At 36.0% G+C, this 23,037-nt stretch overlaps 1 protein-coding gene across 5 annotated transcripts in view; it reads left to right on the top strand.

Moving 5' to 3' along the window:
* LOC127855313 (fatty-acid amide hydrolase 1-like) overlaps window positions 1–23,037 on the top strand; it is a 126,259-nt gene that overhangs the window by 96,490 nt on the left and 6,732 nt on the right. For all 5 annotated transcript variants that reach the window (XM_052390776.1, XM_052390774.1, XM_052390773.1 and 2 more), the window contains 9 exons: window positions 3,026–3,232; window positions 7,042–7,082; window positions 8,347–8,471; window positions 10,405–10,530; window positions 14,673–14,770; window positions 16,643–16,748; window positions 17,738–17,781; window positions 18,310–18,461; window positions 22,038–22,177. In XM_052390776.1, the coding sequence (XP_052246736.1) occupies window positions 3,026–3,232; window positions 7,042–7,082; window positions 8,347–8,471; window positions 10,405–10,530; window positions 14,673–14,770; window positions 16,643–16,748; window positions 17,738–17,781; window positions 18,310–18,461; window positions 22,038–22,177 (1,039 nt within the window). The remainder of the gene's footprint in view (window positions 1–3,025; window positions 3,233–7,041; window positions 7,083–8,346; window positions 8,472–10,404; window positions 10,531–14,672; window positions 14,771–16,642; window positions 16,749–17,737; window positions 17,782–18,309; window positions 18,462–22,037; window positions 22,178–23,037) is intronic.

Consider the following 23,037-nt stretch of genomic DNA (forward strand, 5'->3'; position numbering starts at 1 on the left):
ATCCAATATTTATGAACTGTGGTCAGAATGTTTATCTTGATGAAATCTGGATTGGGATTGTATTTGGGTCATCTAGAGTCAGGAACTAGGTCACTAGGTCAAATCATAGAAAAACATTGTGTAGACAATAGAGGTCATAGTTTTCATCTGATCTTAATGAGTCAGGTGAGCGATTCAGGGCCATCATGGCCCTCTTGTTTAAGAAAATAGAATCACCAGAACAGGTACAGGCCCCCTTTAAATGTGTCGAATCCATGAGCTTCTGGGGGCCTCTGGCCCCCTTGTCCCCTGGACCCACCGAGGGCCCTGCGGCCCCCTGGCCCCCAGCTTGAAGTTCAGGATTTTCAAAAACTTTGACCCCTGCAAATGCTTTGCTAAAACTTTGGCTACAGTTTCTAAAATTTGGCTACACAAAATTCCATTTGGCTAAAATGTTGGCCACAGAAATTTTTTGGCAAGAGGAGCCCTGTTTGGATTGTATTTGGGTCATCTGGGGTCAGCAACTAGGTCAAATAATAGAAAAATCTTGTGTAGACTATGGAGGTCACAGTTTTCATCAGATTTTATTGAAATATAGTCAGAATGTTTGTCTTGTTAAAATCTGGATTGGGATTGACTTTGGGTCATCTAGGGTCAATAACTAGGTCAGATTAAAAAAACAAACTTTTGTAGACAGTAGAGGTCACAGTTTTCATTAAATCTTTATGAAATTTGGCCAGAATATTAGTCTTGATGAAATCTGGGTTGGGATTGTATTAGGGTCATCTGGGCTCAAATCATAGAAAAACTTTGTGAAGACAATAGAGGTCATAGTTTTCATATGATCTTAATGAAATATGGTCAGAATGTTTATCTTGATAATATCTGATTTTGGATCGTATATGGGTCATCTGGGGTCAAAAATTAGGTCACCGGGCAAATTCTAGTAAAACCTTGTGTAGATGAAAGAGGTCACAGTTTTCATCACGTCTTAATGAAATTTTGTCAGAATGTATTAATTAATGAAATTTGGCTTGGGATTGTATATGGGTCTAATAAAATTTAAGTTCATGAAGCAAGGTTAGTCAGGTGAGCGATTCAAGGCCATCATGGCCCTCTTGTAATAAAACATTTTTATTTATTTTTTGGCCCCATTGTGTGGGAGGTATTACCGTTAATCTACGAATATAATACACACTTTTTTACCTGCAGATTTTTTCTTCAAGTAGGGGGTGCATATAATATACGAGTTTAGAGCAGAACAAAAATTTTCCTGTGCAAATTTTCAACTTAATCGCTGTTATTCGCTTCGTGGCAGCCATTTTGAACTACACCATTACATCAAAGGGGTGCAACAGGGCTCGCGCTGTCGTTCGCCATTTGAGTCATTTGCGAAAATATTGAGAATTTGGCTCAATAAAAATCTTATTTGTTAAAATGCGAAAATCTAGTAAAATTTCATAGAAAACATCCGCCATTTAAATAGGACTGGTTTTCTATTTTTGTCTCTTCGTTTTAATGAAAGTGTTCGCAATTCGAACAGTAAACGAAACCCGGTCTGTACCCAATTTTGAGACATCGCTTTACCTTATTGTTATTGAAGTGTGCATGGTAGCTGGCCAATCAACATTGAGCTCGCTTACACATGAAATGACGTTGTCGAATGAAACGTGAGAACAGGAGGAGCTATCAGATAATATTGGGTCATCCATGCGCAGACACTGTATACTTTGAATACACAGTTAATATCGTTGTCTGCCTACAAAATAGCGACTGGACGCTAAGTCGTATAAAGAAATTAGCAAATGAAAAAAAACAACTGACAATACCCGTAAATAAATATTTCTTAGCTGACCACTATTTATCTTTCTACTGCATATTTACCATATCTATAGTGAAGAGTGGTAATTAAATAATTAGTTTTTGATGCTAATAGAGTCTATTACACCTGTCTGCCGATTGCCGCATTAAATTGAAAGGTGATAATTAATTTGTTTTTTACTCCCAAACTAGCCTAAATGACAGCAGCATATTTCAATTAACAAGATCATGAAAAACACGAGCAGTTTAATTGTATTTTAAGTTATATTAAAATATCGAGTTTGTAACTCGAAAAAAGAAAAAGGAATTCATCTAGACAACTATAAAAACGGAAGTAACCATTTTGTCTTCTTATTACTTTATTATTATTATAATTATTATCGTCCCAAATATTGTCAAATTGAATTAAATGTAAAAGCAAAAAACAGCGTCTCTTCTTCTTTCTTTTGTAATTATGACTGCTTGACCCGGATGTCAGCAAAGGGCCCGTGTGTATCGGTAGCAATCAATGGTAATATAAACAATAGACAGAGATATTTATTATGCAACTGTCATAACAACAGCACTATGACAATACCAAATTGATTTGCTATTTTCACAGCACAAAAATATATTGACACATTTTTTCGGAAATGGCCAATTTCGGACACTGATTTTTTTAGTGAATATTTTACTCGGATTTTCAATTTTTACCGATAAATTTTGACCAAACTCGGGGATGCGTATTATGCACGAGGGCGTATTATATTCGTGGATTTACGGTAAGCATTCCGACCATTCATACATTCCTTACATCCTTCTGCTTGTGTTTTCAACTTATCTTTAACTATTAGGGTGGTCTTGCTCAGACATTAATAATTGAATGACCTTAATGTGTAGATGATTGTTGAGAAAATAATTTTGCCTGCTTTTAGTGTGTTAATTCAGTGTTAAATCAAAACCATTCTTGCAAACCGGTTTTGAGTGTTTGAATCCAGACTTAAAACATCTCCATTATTGCATACATGTTGTAAATGTTTGAATCAAGTATAAAGAAATTTATCATTGCAAACCAGTTTTGATTGTTTAAATGCTGTGTAAAAAATAAATATTCTTTTAAACCAGTTTTTAGTGTTTGAATCTTATGTTTTAACCAATGTATTATTGCAAACCTGCTTTGAATGTTTGAATCCAGTGACAACACAAACCAATGTTATCAGTTTTTCTATCTATTCTCTCTTTGCAGTTTTGAATGCTCGAACCCAATCTATGGCACAACCTTTAACCCACACAACCTTACACGGGGCCCGGGAGGGTCTTCAGGCGGTGAAGGGGCTATATTAGGGTCCGAGGCCTCCCTGCTAGGCTGGGGCAGCGACATAGGTGGCAGCCTGCGCATCCCTAGCCACTTCTGTGGCGTTTGCTGTCTGAAGCCAACAGCTGGGAGACTGGGGTATGTATCTACTGAAAAAATGGTCCAGTGCGCTCTATGATTATAGGCATGAGTTAAAACTTGTTTTCAGTGGTTTATTGTCCCCTACCGGTGAAACCAGAGGGGACTTATGGTTTGCGCTCTGTCTGTCAGTCTGTGGACAGATGTCAATATGGAGATTATGAACGTCATTTCATTTTGTTCCTATGTCAAGAATTCTGGTTGCTATGGCAACAAATAGACTAGAAATATTGTCGAAAATGGTGGATCCTGCGATAACTTTAAAAGTTATTCATATTTTTTCATGAGAAACATGGATAGATGGCAATATGAAGATTATGTTATTTCATTTTGTTCTTTCGTCAAGAATTCTGGTTGCTTTGGCAACAAATAGACTAGACATATTGCTGAAAATGGTGGATCCTGCCATAACTTTAAAAGTTCTTTATAGTTTTTCATGACACTTGAAAAATGGATAGATGGCAATATGGAGGTTATGCATGTCATTTCATTTGTTTTTACGTTTTTGCGCTCTGTCTGTCAGTCTGTGGACAGATGTCAATATGGAGATTATGAACGTCATTTCATTTTGTTCCTATGTCAAGAATTCTGGTTGCTATGGCAACAAATAGATTAGAAATATTGCCGAAAATGGTGGATCCTGCGATAACTTTCAAAGTTTTTCATATTTTTTCATGCGAAACATGGATAGGTGGCAATATGGAGATTATGCATGTCATTTCATTTTTTTCATTTGTCAAGAATTCTGGTTGCTATGGGAACAAAAAAAACTAGAAATATTGCTGAAAATGGTGGATCCTGTGATAACTTTAAAAGTTCTTCATATTTTTTCATGAAACTTAAACATGGATAGATGGAAATATGGAGATTATGCGCTTTATTTCATTTTGTTCCTTCGTCAAGAATTCTGGTTGCTATGGCAACAAATAGACTAGAAATATTGCCGAAAATGGTTGAGTTTCATCGGTACGGGACCATATTGCTTGACAATAGTCTTGTTAACTTTTCATCTGTCATGTAATCCCTGGATGTTCAACTCAAGCCAGACTGGACAACAAGTAGAAATTATGTATTGATGAAATTGATAATAAAAAACTAAATTAGTGCCAAATAAGCTTCCAATGGGATCGTTGCAATGCGACTCAAAAATTTGCCTAATAAGATTTTAATTTGACACAAATTTACCACTCTGGATAAGAATATATGGTCTACAGTTACTTAAATGGGAATTTCATATTAAGCCATTTAGAACAACAAACCCGTCTTTTATTAAAGTGCACTTTTCTTGTCAGTAAACAAATACAGTTCAAAGTTAATACCTCAACACAGTATCTTTTACCCATTCACTAAAATCAAGATTTAGAGATGAATGTTGACCTTAAAGAAACGGATAAACTGCTTATGGTATCCATCCCTTTTATTCCAGTTATGAAAAATACACTATGTGAATGCATTGAATAGTTTTCCTATAAATAGACGAAAGAGATTAATATAAAGCTGAAATGAAACAAAAAAAATGTTTTCACTCCTGCACCCTATGCTGATAAAGGATGGGTAAGAAGCTAAAAAATGAAAAGATGATTTAATTTTGTATTCGCTGAAGTTATGTCTGATTTCAAAGTAGTGGCGTTTTGTCCATAACAAACAAAATGAAAGAAAAGAGTTGCAAACTAGAAGTTTATTCATGCTGGAGTTGATTATTGTTTTTCTGAGTGAATGAATTCTTTTACAAGAAATTATACTTGTTTATTGTCCCCTACCGGTTTCAACGGAGGGGACTTATGGTTTGCGCTCTGTGTGTCAGTCAGTCAGTAAGTCCGTGAGTCTGTCACACTTTTCTGGATCCTGTGATAACTTTAAAAGTTCTTAATATTTTTTTAATGAAATTTGAAACATGGATAGATGGCAAAATGGACATTATGCATGTCATTTCATTGTGTTCCTACGTCAAAAATTCTGGTTGCTATGGCAACGAATATATTTAAAAAACATATTTCTGACAATGGTGGAGCCAGTAGGGGACATATATTGCTTGGCAATAGTCTTGTTTTCACTGCATTGTTGAAAAAAAACAACTTTTTCCTTGGTCTATACAACTTATTTTTTATTATTTGTATACTACTTAGCTAGGTCAGTAGTGGGAATGGAATAAAATTGTTTGTGTCTTCAATAATTAACCATGCTATTAACAAGTCGCCGCAGCAAGAGTCAGTTATCCAAGAATAGATTGTAGACAAATGGCATGTATTTTCAGAAAATGTATGAACAACAGAAGTAAGGTAAAAAGGTTAATTCTTGTTACAGTAGCATAATAGCTTCTTTTCACAAGAACATTTATCATTCTTGCTGCAGTCTTCATTTAATGTTGTTCACCATTCTCATTTTATTTTCTTCTTGGGAGCATTATATGCCTTAATTATAAATACTTTATTTCAAAACATTTAATATGGAGCTTTCATTGTACATTTTGTATAACTAGGTTGTATTGTCTGGTTTTTGGCGCATTTTTGCGTCTTTCAGGAGGCGTCATTTGAAAATCTTCATGAAGTGATGAAAGGAGAAAGTTTTCATAATGAGTAATTTCTCCTTTTGTCACTATGTTTTCAAGGGTTTATGATGTATAAAACAGCAGATCTATATTGCTAACTGCAATTTTATAAACTGATTTTAAACTGCTGCAAATTGTAACAGGGATGAATGAATTAAAGTGAATTGATAGCTTTTGTCATTTGCTTGCTACCAGCATATTCTGAATCTTGCAGTCATCTGGCATAATACAAGTTTAATTATTCATGGTTTTCTCATTCAAGTTTCATCATTTTGGCATTAACAAGCTTTTAAGCCTATTGTCATTACTGTTGATCTATTCAGAAATTGTACAATATTTGTATCATTGTTTGTGAAAAAGTCTTAGATAATCTTAGATGAATCAGTGTTTTATCATTGGTTAAATGAAATATCTTTGTAGTTATTATTTAATGACGCAAACTGTTTCAAATAACTATATTTAAAAAAAAATGTATTTTTTTTATTTTAAGTATTAATATAAAAGTAACTAACCTGTAGCCCCATTCCAATTAATTATTATTTGTATGCCCCCGGATCGAACGATCGGGGGGTTTGTTGTTTTTGGCCTGTCTGTCAGTCAGTCATTCTGTCTGTCTGTCATTCTTTCCCAAAACTTTAACCTTGGTCATAACTTTTGCAATATTGAAGATAGCAACTTGATATTTGGCATGCATGTGTATCTCATGGAGCTTCACTTTTTGAGTCAAGGTCATACTTCAAGGTCAAAGGTCAAATATATGGCTTCAAATTGCAGTTTGTTATTATATGCCCCCCACCACTATGGTGGGGGACATATTGTTTTTGCCCTGTCTGTTGGTTTGTTGCTTTGTTTGTGTGTTTGTTTGTTTGTTTGCGCCAACTTTAACATTTGAAATAACTTTTGCAATATTGAAGATAGCAGCTTGATATTTGGCATGCATGTGTATCTCATGGATCTGCAAATTTTGAGTGTTAAAAGGTCGAGGTCATCCTTCAAGTTCAAAGGTCAAATATATAGCTTCAAAGTGCGCAAAAGGGGACATATTGTTTCTGACAAACACATATCTTGTTTATTAATTTATAGTTAATTTGAAACAATGGGCTGGAATGGGGCTACAACTAGCATTGAACATTATGTCATTTAGTCAAGTTTACTAATCTTCTGGCCTTAGAACTTTTCAGACACTCAGTTACAAGATTAATTGTCTTGCACTGCTACTCATTTTTTTCCATTATAGTTTGTTCATGTAAACTCGTTTCAGGTTCCAGTCAACTGAAGAATTGGTGCGTGGACAAACTCTAGGTCAGTTGCCTTGCATTAGAAATGTCTTTTAATGGATGTAAATCAGGCTTAAGCATTTTTCTTTGCATTGTTGTGTTTATTGTAAAGAAAAATACATCATAAACTACCTTTTTGATAGTATATATTGAAACCACTAGCATAAATCATTATGCTGTCATTAAAACAGGAATAAAATCCACTATCCCAACTCTATTAATTGTTAATTCATATAAGCCCAAATAGCATTTCACCAGCCCTGGGTAGTCAGACTTATAGTTAGCACTAATACTGCATTAACACAGGCAATGGTTGGATTAATAGAACTCCATCGAAGTTTTATAAACAATTTTTTGTTCTAGTCACAAAAACATAAACCAATAGAATGCAATTATAATTTTAGTTCAGGTTTCCTTAGGTATTTATAATTTCACGTGTATTTCAATATTAACCAATAGTTTACCAACATTGACCTTGACTTACAATGTATGATGTTCTTAAGCAAACTGATTGATTGATTTGTGTAGATGTACCTTGTTTTGTATGTGTACATATTTCACCAATGGCCATATCATTAAATTGGTGTTGTTTATATGCCCCCGGATCACTAGATCGGGGGTATTATGTTTTTGTCCTGTCTGTCCGTCTGTCATTCTGTCCAAAACTTTAACCTTGGTTAAAGTTCGATAACTTTTGCAATATTGAACATACCAACTTGGTATTTACCATGCATGTGTATCTCATGGAGCTGCTCATTTTGAGTGGTGAAAGGTCAAGGTCATCCTTCAAGGTCAAAGGTCAAATATCATTGTATTTTTCTTTCCTAAAACTTTAACCTTCATTAAAGTTTTATCATAACTTTTTTAATATTGAACACAGAAACTTCATAATTGGCATGCATGTGTATCTCGTGAAGCTGCACATTTTGAGTGGTGAAAGGTCAAGGTCAACCTTCAAGGTCAAAATATAAAAAACATCAATTTTCATAACTGTTTTAATATTGAACACAGCAACTTCATATTTGGCATGCATGTGTATCTCGTGGAGCTGCATATTTTGAGTGGTGAAAGGTCAAGGTCATCCTTCAAGGTCAAAGGTAAAAAAAAAGCGGCGCATTAGGGGGCATTGTGTTTCTGACAAACACATCTCTTGTTTAAATTGGTTTTGGTATGCAAAAATAGTGATAGATAAAAAATTCAGTGTTTGGGTATTTAAAATATTCATGTTATTGTGAGATTTCCCATGTTGGCAAGCATGACAAGAGCTATTATATATTTTTTATTCTCAGTGGTGGCAACAATAGGCCCTATGGCTCGAGATGTGTACACTCTGGGGAAGGTGATGGAAGCCGTGTGGAGCTCAATGTTATTTCAAATGGACACCTCTATTCCTCCCCTGCCTTTCAATCATGAGGTATGAACATGCAGATGCACATTGAAAGCTTATTTTTTATGCCCCCGGTAGGGTGGCATATAGCAGTTGAACTTTCCGTCAGTCTGTCTGTCTGTCTGTCCGTCTGTCCGAAAACTTTAACATTGGCCATAACTTTTGAAATATTGCGACTTGATATTTGGCATGCATGTGTATCTCATAAAGCTGCACATTTTGAGTGGTGAAAGGTCAAGGTTATCCTTCAAGGTCAAAAGTAAAAAATACAATCCAAGGGAAGTAATAAGCTTTAAAAGGAATATAATTTCTAAACCTGCCTAATGATATATTTAAAAAAAAATTCAAAGCAGCGCAATAGGGGGCATTGTGTTTCTGACAAACACATCTCTTGTTTAGCTGGATTTTTCTATGCAAATTCTTTGCATTTAGATGAGCAAAAATGAGGGGGATGGGTGGGTAGACGGGCGTTACGATGTAGTTAACAATTTGCGTAAAATTTTGTATTGATGTCATATTTGAAAATAATTTCACACAACAGTTCTTTTGGTGGTCCTCTTATAAAAATCCAAAAGGCTCTACCTAATTCCACTGTTTTACTAATTGGCTGCTTGAGCTAAAATTTTAATTAGGTGCTCCTTTGAGAAAATTATTTTAAAAAATTCAATTGTACTACAGTAAATACCTTGATAAGCTTGAACTAAAAAAAAAAGTGTGCTTAACAAAAATACAACACAATATATTTTCATTCTGAAAGACATTCATGATTAATAAAGTTGATAAATAATTTATTCTTTTTAATCAGGGAAATTTAAGTTTGCTAAGATTAAGATTACTTTTTAAAATAAGGGAAATTTAAGTTTGCTAAAATTAATTTTACTTATTAAAATAAAGTTGTTTTTTGTTGTTATTCAATAAAGTTGGGCTGTTAAACATGAGTGTAAAAGATTCTGATAAGCATTACCACTCAAGACCTTATAAATATATTCTTAATAAAGAATGTTCCAATTACAAAAACTATATAAATAGTTTGAATCCCAAGATGGAGTAGTAATAGTATTCTCCATTTGTAATGTCTTACATTTTAAATGGCTCACTTATTATTGGCCTTATGTTATGCACTGATATGACATCTACTATTTATGTGAGCTTGCTCTGGGAAAACTGTGTTTTATGCATGTGCGTGAAGTAACTGTGTGTGAAGTAACTGTGCGTGAAGTAACTATGTCATTCATCGTGAGCTTTTAAAATTACTCGGTATATTTGTTGACAATCATTGGACGGTGTGTCATGTGAAAGAATTACATCGATATCTCCAAGGTCAAGGTCGCCACGACTAAAAATAGATGGAATTTGCCAAAGGGGGGTATCTAGGAACAATCACTAACAATGCACATTTTGATTTGTCTCCCTTTATCAGACTTTTTTTTTATGCCCCCTTTCGAAGAAAAGGGGGCATATAGTGATTGGACTGTCTGTCTGTCCTGTCCGTCTTTCCGTCACACTTTGCGTTTAGGTTTCGAAAAATGCTCATAACTTCTATGTCCCTTGAGATATATCCTTCATATTTGGTATGCATGTGTATATGGACAAGGCCTTTCCATACGCACGAACATTTTTACCCCTGTGACCTTGACCTTGAACTTAGGGTCCGCGTTTAAGTTTTGAAATCTGCGTTTAGGTTTCGAAAAAAGCTCATAACTTCTATCAAGCGTTTATAGGGGGCATAAGTCATCCTATGGTGACAGCTCTTGTTCAAATTGAAAACCTGGTTTTATGACAATTTTGTGTGTTGTTGTAACTTTTATTATACAAAGTCTCGTAGTGAAAATCCAGTTTAGGCAGAAAGTGTTGTCGCTGATTAGCCTTTGGGACTGCATATATGGACCTGCATTAAACCTTGTTTTCCCAGAGCAAGGCACATTTTATTTCAAACATATTTTGTATCATTTTGCTTCAGTTATACGACTCCAGTGACAGCCTGTGCATTGGTTACTATGACAGTGATGGGTATGTGCCGCCTATTCCTGGAGTAAAAAGGGGCCTAAATCTGGCTGTGGAAGCTCTCAGGAGAAAAGGACATACAGTATGTATATACAGCTGTCTTTTCTTAACTATATTGGATATGATGTGTTAAAACAAAGTGGAATCAATATATATGTTTTTTAATTTTATATATTTTATTGTAAAACAATGAGGAATTTATTTGCTGCAACACAAGTTTTTTATGCCCCCGGATTGAATGATCGGGTTTATATTGTTTTTGGCCTGTCTGTCATTGTATGTGTGTGTCTGTCTGTCTGTCCCAAAACTTTAACCTTGGTCATAACTTTTGCAATATTGAAGATAGCAACTTGATATTTGGCATGCATGTGTATCTCATGGAACTGCACATTTTGAGTGGTGTAAGGTCAATTATCCTTCAAGGTCAAAGGTTAAATAAATGGCTTCAAAGTGGAGCAGTAGGGGGCATTGTGTTTCACAAACACAGCTCTTGTTTTCCACAAAATTGCAGGGATAGTTGGTAAAATCTTTTATATAATTATACCTTACAGTGCTCCAGATAACATGCGTATATGCGTAAAAATGAATTGAATGTCTTAAATAACGATTTAGATTTTAAATCTTTGCGTAAAGTTAAGCATTGAAAAAATAAAACACGAATTCGAAATTTTCGAACGCGCGTGAAACTTCCAGTAGCAAATTATATACGGTAAACATTTCATCCCGGTTATGACTCGTCTAGGCGCTCAATTAAAACTACAACTTTAAGTTAACGTCACTCAAGCGTTTGCTGTGAGGAGGGGCCACACCTAAGAACGGTCGAAAGGCCAAACGGTCTCGAGTCTGTTCTCCTAGAATTGCAGGCGAGTCATTGCTTTTTATTTTACCTTTTTAATTACACTTATCGTAATTTTTATACACAAGTAATATACTGTATACCTACTCAATATTTCATGAAAATTAAATGTTCAATATAGTTTTTGATATGACTTTAACGGCGACCAAAAGGCCATTACGACCTAAGCCGAAGTGTCAGTGACCGTTTTACATAAAAAATCAAAATGTCCGACCGAAGCGGTGTATCGAAGCGTGGAAGGCAAAAAAAAGCCATTTCAGTGTCTAAAGTCCACGCTGCATGCAGTCTTTCAATTAGATTCAAATACCCAAAGCATGGTTTCGTCAATAATTGATCAACTTATAAGCTCTTGCGTAAATGACTGTGAATCTAAAGCACTCAAAAAACATTCAGGTTCAGACCAGAAAAAGCGGTCCGATTACGGGAAAGCAAGAAACGGAGAAGGAAAGCCAGGCTTTTCCAAGACTATAAACCAAAATGTTGAATTGTTGATATGTCAAAAACAATGAATAAAAAAATATTTGGTAATATATTGTTAAGAATTAATTTTATAAAAAGGGGGTAAAATAAGAATTAATTTTTAAAATAGGGAGTAAATAAGAATTTGACCAAATTTTTATCTGGAGCTCTGACCTTAGTTAATTTAGTAACAAATAAAAGACAATGTTATTTGAACCTCCGAGGGGGTGATCTGTAATCTGAGACTTAGGAGTGCATGTTTAACCTTTTTTGAGCATGGAAAGATCTTCAAAAAGCTTGGCAAAAGCATGGTGAGATAAGTGTCTTGCACTCAAAAGCACAGTCCCTAGGGTCATGATTAATGTTACTGTTAAAGGTCACTGGTCAAATACAACAAGTAAACCTCAAATACTGTCCGTAGCAAAATTTTCTCCAGCATGAGTGAATTTTAAAGTGACCTAGCAAAAATGAAAGTCTAAGCAAGACTGGGTTACACAACCATAGAAAAGGTCAAGGTCACAAGTCAGGGTTAAAAGTACAATATATCAAACAAATGTTTTTTGTCTGTAAAATTATTTCCTTAAAAGGGCATTAGATATATATGGATGTGTCTTTTTATGCCCCCGGTAGGGTGGAATATAGCAGTGGCACTGTGGTCCGACTGTCCTGCAGATTAAACCTAAAATTTGGCGCGGTCCATTGAATTTGGGCCTTGGACTCCATTTTTATGCCCCCTTTCGAAGAAGAGTAGTATATAGTTTTCGCACTGCCGTCTGTCTGTCAGTCTGTCACTCTTTTCATGTCCGCTCTCTAATTCAAATAGTTTTCATCCGATCTTTACCAAACTTGGTCAGAAGTTGTATCTAGACAATATCTAGGTCAAGTTCCAATATGGGTCATGCCGGGTCAAAAACTAGGTCTTGGGGTCACTTAGTGCATTTCAAGGATTTAGCATGGTGTCCGCTCTCTAATTGAAGTAGTTTTCATCTGAACTTTACCAAACTTGGTCAGAAGTTGTATCAAGACAATATCTAGGTCATGTTCGAATATGGGTAATGCTGGATCAAAAACTAGGTCACGGGGTCACTTAGTGCATTTCAAGGATTTCGCATGGTGTCCGTTCTCTAATTTAAGTAGTTTGCATCTGATTTTTACCAAACTTGGTCAGAAGTTGTATCAAGACAATATCTAGGTCAAGATCAAATATGGGTCATGCCGGGTCAAAAACTAGGTCACAGGGTCACTTAGTGCATTTCAAGGATTAAGCATGGTGTCTGCTCTCTTGTTTATGTGGCTGTCTGATTTGTTTTGATATTTTAAGACATTTTTATGCCCCCGAAGGAGGGCATATAGTGATCGGACTGTCCTTCTGTCTGTCCATCACACTTTGCGTTTAGATTTCGAAAAATGCTCATAACTTCTATGTGCTTCAGATAGCAATTCAGGCTTTTTCCGCCCTATGCCACGGGTCCGAAATTCGGCCCCATTCCCAATGCAAATTTGGTTGTTTTTTTCCCAATCGAAAAAAAAATATTCCCAATTCCAAAAAAAAAAAAAAAAAATTTTTTTTTTTTTTTTTTAACTTAAAATATATAAGTTTACCTGATCCGGTGTAGAAAATAGAAAGTGTTGCATAATTAAATTATCTGTTTCCTTGAATTTGTTTTAAAAGCTGTAAAATATGTTAATGATTATTTAAGACTTTCCTTATTTTCCTCAAAATCCGGCGCTTCACACGATTTTTTTCACCTCAAAAAAGGCCAGGCCTTTTCCCCAAATTCAGATTAAAAAACCTGCACTTATCTCACCTTCATAATACTTTGTAAAATTTTAATAATAAGTTATCAAAATAGTCGTTATTTACCAGTTAACGGCTTCTTCTTTGAAATATAAGAAACACTATTTACATGCGATCATTTTTCCCAATTGAGCCAATTTTGCGAATAATTTTTTTCCCAAAATGGGGGTTTTCACGACGCGAAATTCCCAAAATTCCAGTGTGGCGTATTCCCAAAATGGAGCGGAAAAAGCCTGCAATTTCATATTTTGCATGCATGTGTATGTGGACAAGGCACACAAATTTTGAACCCTGTGACCTTGACCTTGAACTTAGGGTCCGCGTTTAGGTTTCGAAATCTGCGTTTAGGTTTCCAAAAAAGCTCATAACTTCTACCAAGCGTTTATAGGGGGCATAAGTCATCCTATGGTGACAGCTCTTGTTTTTTCTCTAATTACCATTTTACGGAGTTTTTTTACACAACGCTTTCAGATATTGTGCTGATTTTTGGTATATAAGTTAACCTTCATGACCTACAGATGAAGTGTGAAATTTGTTCTGGTCCATTGATTTTTTGCGAAGTTATAGGCCTTGGACTTAGAAACTAGTCTGAAAAATGTTCTGGTCCATTGATTTTTGGCAAAGTTATAGGCCTTGGACTTAGAAACTAGTCTGAAAATTGTTCTGGTCCATTGATTTTTGGCTAAGTTGTGGGCTTTGGACTAAGAAATCTCTATGATAACCATTATCCGAAGGTTTTTTATGCAACACTTTCACATATTGAGCTGATATTGGGTATTTGAGTCTACCTACTTGACCTACAGATGAAGTGTGAGTTTCGTTTTGGTCCATTGAATTTTGGCAGCGTTATGGGCCTTGTTTTCTGTAAAATAGCTGCTGCTGGACTACAAAGTGCACAGTAGGGGGAATTATGTTTTTAAAACGCAGCTCTTGTTTACAATTGCGCTCTTGTTGTTTTGACAATTATACTTACAAGCCTGGGTGGGTGAGGGGGGGGGGGGGTATAAAGTAAAAGAAAAGGCAATTTTTAATTGTAAAGCAGGGGAATGGAGCCAAATTTCTGTCACAAATTTGCCATAAAAACATTTAATGAACATCTATATATTTTCAGCTTGTTCCGTTTGAGGTGCCAGACCCACGGGGCATGTTTTGCAAGCTGTTTGCGGGTGCGGTATTTGGTGACGGGGGCAAGAACTTCATCTCACAGCTGTATGTTAACTCACATGTACAATATTGTTTGCCGGCTCAAAGTGTTGACTAGCATTTTGCCCCAGGCAAATATGATATCCCAAATACTTGACTCATCACGTTAAACTCTTTTTTGGATCAGTCAGCACTTGGGTTAAACCAGTTATTTGACTCATCCCCCAAACGCCATTTTCAGATCAGTCAGGGCTTTGGTTTTGGAATATGTGCTTGTGAGCAACATTGTGACCCTGTGTCTAGTCTGATGGTATAAAATGCATTCGGGCTGTATTCTGTGAAAAGGGGGTAAAATGAAAGTTCGTAAAGTGTTGTCCCAGATTAGCTTGTGCAGTCTGCACAGGCTAATCAGGGACGACACTTTCCGCTTTTATATTTTCTGTTTAAAGAAGTGTCTTGGCAAAATCCAGTTTAGGCAGAAAGCAACACTTTATGCACAAACATTTAACCCCCTTTTCACAGAGCATCGCTCAATTACATTTATCATACTATTCGTAACTGTAACCATTTAAATAATGTGGGGATGATATATGCATTTAGATTCTCATTTATTTTCCCACAAAATGTTATTTCAGCTTGATATTCACAATTACTTAAGATAATTTATTAGGATTTGATGACTGTGATAAATGTTAAACTAAGAGCACCAACAAAATTCATGAAGGACCACCTGATTTTGTCAGCTAGTAGTCCTTCAGTATGAGTAGCTTTTAACCCTTTGCATGCTGGGAAATTTGTCGTCTGCTAAAATGTCGTCTGCAGAATTTCTAAAATTAGCATTTTCTTCGATTTTTTTCAAAGAATACTATCAGAATAGCAAACAGTTTGGATCCTGATGAGACGCCACGTTCTGTGGCGTCTCATCTGGATCCAAACTGTTTGCAAAGGCCTTTAAAATTCAGCTCCAGCGCTTTAAGGGTTAACAGATGTTTACACACTAGGTAATGTTGATGTATATACATGATATTTGTAAATGATGCACAAAGCCCATTTACTAAAAAAATGGTATTCTTGTTTCTTTAAGAAGGATAAAGCACACATTTGAGGAATCATTCATAATTAAGCCATTACTACACTATGCATTAAGGGATATTGTAATAACTGTATACAGTTGTTCTTCTTTATCTGGCTGTATTTCACAGGGAAGGCCCAGGTCTGTAGGGTGGTCCAGGTTGCACACTGAGGTCAAATGTAAAATTGTTTGATTTTATTATTCCTTATTTTCTTAAATTCTCAAATGCCCTCATCGTTATCAGGCATTGATGCACACCAAAGACCCATGTCCCTATGGTCATTGTCACACAACTTTTGTTGCACACTGCCTTTAAATAGCAAATTTATTACTGTTTCTTCCTTTAAAATGTCTTTTTTATAAGCTTTTTTTATGGAAGATTAAATTAAAACTGAGCGGCATGTATATACAGTGACAGCTGAATGAGGCACAACATGTGTCCATACACTTCCTCTTTTAATAAAACCACCTTGTAATAGTATCCTTTGTTATGTTAAAAAGTATGCTTCATTTCAGATTGTTTAACCCTTCACTTACACCTTTTCTTTTAATTCTGCACCCATCCATAAACAAAATGTATTTGGTAGGGGATAAAAGTACAAGGAATTCGCTTGTTTGTGTCCAAACATATGCTGTGTTGGCATTAGTTTGATACGTCTAATTATTATTGAAAAAAAAAAGACTATAGAAAAAAAAATGTAATATTACTTTTGATTTTTTTTTCTCAATTTTCTATGCATGTAAGCTTTGTTGATTTAGGTGAAAATACAGCTTTGCTCATTCACCAGTGTGATATTATGTCAATAGAAGTGTTATGATTGTATAAAATTAGACCACCATATAAGTTTCCACCACTGTGGTTACAGGTCAGAAGACGTAGTAGATTCCTCCATTCAGATGCTCATCTACGCATATAAGTTTCCCAACTTTCTCCTACGGCCACTGTCCTACATTGTGTCTCTAGTACACAAGGTAAACATTTACAGTTCATTACTTTAAAGTGTAAGCCAAATTATGTATAGCGATATTAACAATTTCATTAGTTCTGAGTACTTGGTGAATTTCCTAATTTAAGAGGAGGTAAAAAAAAGAATATTTTGTAACAAGTTTTGTAACAAGTTAAACAAGATTCTTTTTTAGCTCATCTATTTATTTTTTTTAAATTATCAGCTATTGTCATCACCTTGGCGTCGGCGTTGGCGTTCGGTTAAGTTTTGCGTTTAGGTCCACTTTTCTCAGAAAGTATCAATGCTATTGCATTCAAACTTGGTACACTTACTTACTATCATGAGGGGACTGGGCAGGCAAAGTTAGATAACTCTGGCGTGCATTTTGACAGAATTATGTGCCCTTTTTATACTTAGAAAATTGAAATTTTTTGTTAAGTTTTGTGTTTAGGTCCATTTTATTCCTCAAGTATCAAAGCTATTGCTTTCATACTTGCAACACTTACTAACTATCATAAGGGGACTGTGCAGGCAAAGTAATGTAACTCTGACTGGCATTTTGACAGAATTATGTGCCCTTTTTATACTTAGAAAATTGAAAATTTTGTTAAGTTTTGTGTTTAGGTCCACTTTATTCCTACAGTATCAAAGCTATTGCTTTCATACTTGCAACACATATTAACTATCATAAGGGGACTGTGCAGGCAAAGTTATGTAACTCTGACTGGCATTTGGACGGGATTATGGGCCCTTTATACTTAGAAAATTGAAAATTTTGTTAAGTTTTGTGTTTTGGTCCACTTTACCCCTAAACTATCATAGATATTGCTTTCATACTTGGAACACTCGCAAACTATCATAAGGGTACAGTAAAAGGACAAGTTGCATAACTCTGGTTGTCATTGTTACGGAATTATGGCCCTTTTTTGACTTGGTCATTAGTTTGAAATAATTGCATTTTGTTTGTAACCAATATGCAAGTTGCAAGACTAAACAATTTCCATGTCTTTGTAGGATGAAGTACCCGGTCAACAGATGCGAAGTATGTTAGGAGGGGAGTAAGTAATTTTGTATATAGATGTCCTGTAAATTGTAAAGATGACGCATTCATCTGATATTCCTTACGTCTGTATATAGATATCCTGTAATTTATAGCTTGCACTTTCACCCAATGCTCCTTACATCTATAGAAAGATGTCCTATAATTGCCTAGATCTGACATTCAACTGGTGCTCCTTACCTCTTTATATAGATGCCCTGTAGTTGCAAAGCTGCACTTTCACCCAATGCTCATTACATCTGTATATAAATGCCATGTAGTTGTATACTTGCACATTTACTTGATGCTCCTTACCTCTGTATATAGATGTCATGTAATTGTACAACTGGGTCATTCACCTGATGCTTCTTACCTCTGTTTGAAAGGTAGATTAGTAAGGATTAGCACTTATTGTTAATTCCCTTTATGTCCAGTTGTTAAATGGGAACTCAAAATTGTAGTTTATTAATAAAAAAAACAGAGTTAAATTAAAAATTATTTATTAACCCAATCATGATTCATCTTCAATCTTTGATATAAACACTAGGTCCATCAGCGGTTGGTGGGAACTGGCACATGAAATCCAGAAGTACAAGTTGGAATTTGAGAGACTCTGGAAAGAAAAGGGACTGGATGCCATTGTGTGTCCAGTGATGCCTTTTGTAGCCTCTCCCATTGGGGCGGTCAAGTTCCTGCTGGGTAAGCCATGCTTTTAACCCTTTCCACTCAGATACACACTTTGACCTATTTAACTTTTCCCATAACTTGTTCAATATTGAAGATAGCAACTTGATATTTGGCATGCATGTGTATCTCATGGAGCTGCACATTTTGAGTGGTGAAAGGTCAAGGTCATCCTTCAAAAAAATGGTCAAATATATGGCTTCAAAGTGGCGCAATAGGGGGCGATGTGTTTCTGACAAACATATCTCTTGTTAGTTATTAAGAAAATCAACTTTAATTGAAGATCTTATTACTAGATTTAAGTTTTAAGGTCTCATTTGCACCCCTAAGATTCTGATAAGCAGCACACAGCAGTAAACCTGAACAGACTGCGAGCTGCTTTCAGGCTATTGTGGTTTAATGCTGGTTGGGCATAACCATTAAAACTTTGCTTCTGAGTTGAAAAGGCTTTACTAGATGTCAGTCATTAGCAAAAGTGATTGCAATTGACACAAATCTGTAAGCTCTGGGCTCAGTGTCACGAACATTCTCAATTTTTTAGCTCAACTTGAAATCTGAGATTTGAGTTTCCACTCAGCTACGGTAAGTATTCAGAACATCGCATTGTTGGTAAGGGAACACAATCTCAAATCACAGCTGTAGGAATATTCATATATTCTTCCTCAGACTCAGGATTGAGTCTAACTCAACACTTTAAATAAAATCTTAATCACACATGAGAATTATGGACAAGCTCAGCTTGAAAATTGAGATAAACTAAATTTTGAGTCAGAATATAAACCAGCGTTTTTTTTCACCACTTTAGGAATAGTACTGGTATCGATTAAATGGGAACATTTTTAGCTCATCTATTTTTTTTTTATTATGAGCTATTGTCATCACCTTGGCGTCGGCGTCCGGTTAAGTTTTGCGTTTAGGTCCACTTTTCTCAGAAAGTATCAATGCTATTGCATTCAAACTTGGTACACTTACTTACTATCATGAGGGGACTGGGCAGGCAAAGTTAGATAACTCTGGCGTGCATTTTGACAGAATTATGTGCCCTTTTTATACTTAAAAAATTGAAATTTTTTGTTAAGTTTTGTGTTTAGGTCCATTTTATTCCTTTAGTATCAAAGCTATTGCTTTCATACTTGCAACACTTACTAACTATCATAAGGGGACTGTGCAGGCAAAGTAATGTAACTCTGACTGGCATTTTGACAGAATTATGTGCCCTTTTTATGCTTAGAAAATTGAAAATTTGGTTAAGTTTTGTGTTTAGGTCCACTGTATTCCTACAGTATCAAAGGTATTGCTTTCATACTTGCAACACTTATTAACTATCATAAGGGGACTGTGCAGGCAAAGTTATGTAACTCTGACTGGCATTTGGACTGAATTATGGGCCCTTTATACTTAGAAAATTGAAAATTTTGTTAACACTTGGAACACTCGCAAACTATCATAAGGGTACAGTAAAAGGACAAGTTGCATAACTCTGGTTGTCATTTTTACGGAATTATGGCCCTTTTTTGACTTAGTTATTTTTAATATATGGTTAAATTTTGTGTTTCGATCCACTTTACTTCTAAAGTATCAAGGCTATTGCTTTCAAACTTCAAATACTTTCATGCTATCATGAGGTTACTGTACCTGGCAAGTTGAATTTTACCTTGACCTTGGAATGACCTTGACTCTCAAGGTCAAATTATTAAATTTTGCTAAAAATGCCACAACTTCTTTATTTATGATTAGATTTGATTACAACTTTGACAAAACTACTCTTACCTGACGTCACAATAGACTCCACCCAAACCATCCCCCGTGCCCTCCCCTCCCCCCCCCCCCCCCCTATTTTTTTTTTTTTTTTTTTTTTAAGATCATCTCACAAATGACCATCACACCCTCACACTATACTATACCCCCCCCCCCCCCACCCCACCCCCCTCCAAATTTATTTTTTTTGAAACGGTTAAAAAACACAAATATTTATTTTTATTATTTTATGTTTGAAATACCGTCCAACCATCGCACCCAAGAATACCCCCCTCGAATTCCCCTCCCCCCTAATTTGTTTTTTGTTTTTTAAGGTCATCTCACAAATGACTTCCACACCCTCACACTATAGTATCCCCCCCCCCCCCCCCCCTATTTTTTTTTTTTTTAAGATCATCTCACAAATGACCACCACACCCTCACACTATACTATACCCCCCCCCTCCACCCCCCCCCCACCCCACCCTCCAATTTTTTTGTTTGAAACGGTTAAAAAAACACAAATATTTATTTTTATTATTTTATGTTTGAAATACCGTCCAACCATCGCACCCAAGAATACCCCACTCCCCCCCCCCCCCCCCCCCCCCGAATTCTCCACCCCCCCCCCCCCCCCCCCCCCCCACGAATTTTTTTATTTTATATTTTAAGATCATCTCACAAATGACCACCACACCCTCACACTATACCCCCCCCCCCCCCCCCCGCCGATTTTTTTTTTTTTCCCGCATTTTTGGAAGATAATGTAATAAATGTCCACGCCCCCACACTATACACCCCTCTTCACTCCACCCCTCCCTCAATTGTGATTGAAAATGAGAGTCCCTTCACCTTTAAAAAGAAAATAGATGAGCGGTCTGCACCCGCAAGGCGGTGCTCTTGTTTGTATTTTAAGCCAGCTAAATTTTGAATTTTATAACGTTCTTAAAAAGATTCAAAGACATTTAACAAATAATGTAAATTAATATATTCTTTAAGCAAATTGTTTAATTGATTATTTTTTTTTGGTAATTTTTAGTATATTCCATGTTAATTTCCCGCACAATATCCGAACATTTACAAGCAAACGCTGGACTGGCTTCATGCAGCGTTGAATAACAATGTATTCATGAGATAAAGTCATGCTTCCAAAACTGCCCGAAGCCAATCTCGGGTTCGCTTGAAAATGTTCTGAAATTGTAGCCTGCAATTCACATGGAATATGACACACAACAAAATAACGTGCATTTTGTATTGTATAAAATCTTATCTATACCAGATCACATCTAGCGTTGAAATTTTGGCTACTGCTATAAGGAACATTAAATGTGTATGCCCCCGAAGGAGGGCATATAGTGAATGCACTGTCCGTCTGTCTGTCTGTCTGTCCGTCACACTTAGCGTTTAGGTTCAAAAAATGCTCATAACTTTTATGTCGCTTCAGATGTAACCTTCATATTTGGAATGCTTGTGTATTTGCACAAGGCCTTTCCATATGCACACAAATTTTGACCCCTTTGACCTTGACCTTGAACTTAGAGTCCGCGTTAAGGTTTCGAAAAATGTGTTTAGGTTTCGAAAAATGCTCATAATTACTATCAAAGCGTTTATCGGGGGCATATTTCATCCTATGGAGACAGCTCTGTTTATGTGTTAACTTTATTTTTTTCAAGATACCATTGTTGATATTAAGTGTTTTTGAGCTTTTAAAGGAAAAATGCCATAAAAGTGGAAAGTGTCATCTCTGATTAGCATGTGCAGACTGCACAGGCTAATCTAGGAAGACATTTTACGGACATGCATTAAGCCAACGTTTCCTTGAGTGAGGCTGTACTGTTTTCCTACACCCTCCAGGTGGTGCCACATACACTACCCTGTACAACGTACTCAACTACCCCGCAGGGTGTGTGCCAGTCACCAGGGTGACCGCTATTGATGAGAAGGAAATGGAGAATTATCCAAGCACCACTTTGACTGAGAAGTTTGTTAGAAAGGTATAATAGGTCTTGAGTTTGATATTAATCTTTTACCACTTAGATACTTATTTTTACGCATGTGTAGTCCCTTAGAAAGTTGCATTTAATTAAAGACCTTTCTTACTGGATAACAGTTTAAAAGGCTTCATTTCCAACCCTAAGATACAGATGAGCAGAAACAGCATGAAACCAGAACCGACTGCAAGTTACTCGCAGGCTGTTCTGGTTTTATGCTTTTGCAAAAGCCATTTTCTCTTTGCTTCTTATGGGGGAAAGTGTTAAAGTATTGCCATTGAAGATGGTGGATGGTGGGGTATTGGTTTGCTCTCATTTGGTCAGTAGACAAATTTTGTCTCTCTTGTGCAGTCTTCATAAGCTTATCAGGGACGACATTTTATGCTCTTATGGTCATTTTGGTTTGAAGGAAGTCTCTTGTGAACAAAAAATCCGTTGAGGCAGAAAGTGACCTCTCTGATTAGCCTATGCAAACTGCACAGGCTACTCTGAGACGACACTGTATGGATATGCATTAGGTCTAGTTTCTTAGAACAATGCTAAAATATGGAAATCTACAATCTTTTCTCTCATTTGACTAGTCAAGGGTTTACTGCAATGTTTCAGCTGCATCTTTGTATTGATTAATGGTACCTCAGCAGGATTCCAGTATAAAAAATATAATACGCATGATTTTTTGGAGTTGGGTCAAAGTGGGCTAAAGTTACACATTTCAGTATATCTGATCTTCCCATGCTTCATAAATTGGGACAATGAGCCACAGAGACTCTGAAATCAATTGTCCTTTTAATATCATTTCCAGTCTGTAAGTACAGATTTCATCAGATTTCTACTTAACTTGAAAATTCTATGATATCTTAGGC

Source organism: Dreissena polymorpha, chromosome 13 (genome assembly GCF_020536995.1).
Source record: "Dreissena polymorpha isolate Duluth1 chromosome 13, UMN_Dpol_1.0, whole genome shotgun sequence".
NCBI classification, from domain to species: domain Eukaryota; kingdom Metazoa; phylum Mollusca; class Bivalvia; order Myida; family Dreissenidae; genus Dreissena; species Dreissena polymorpha.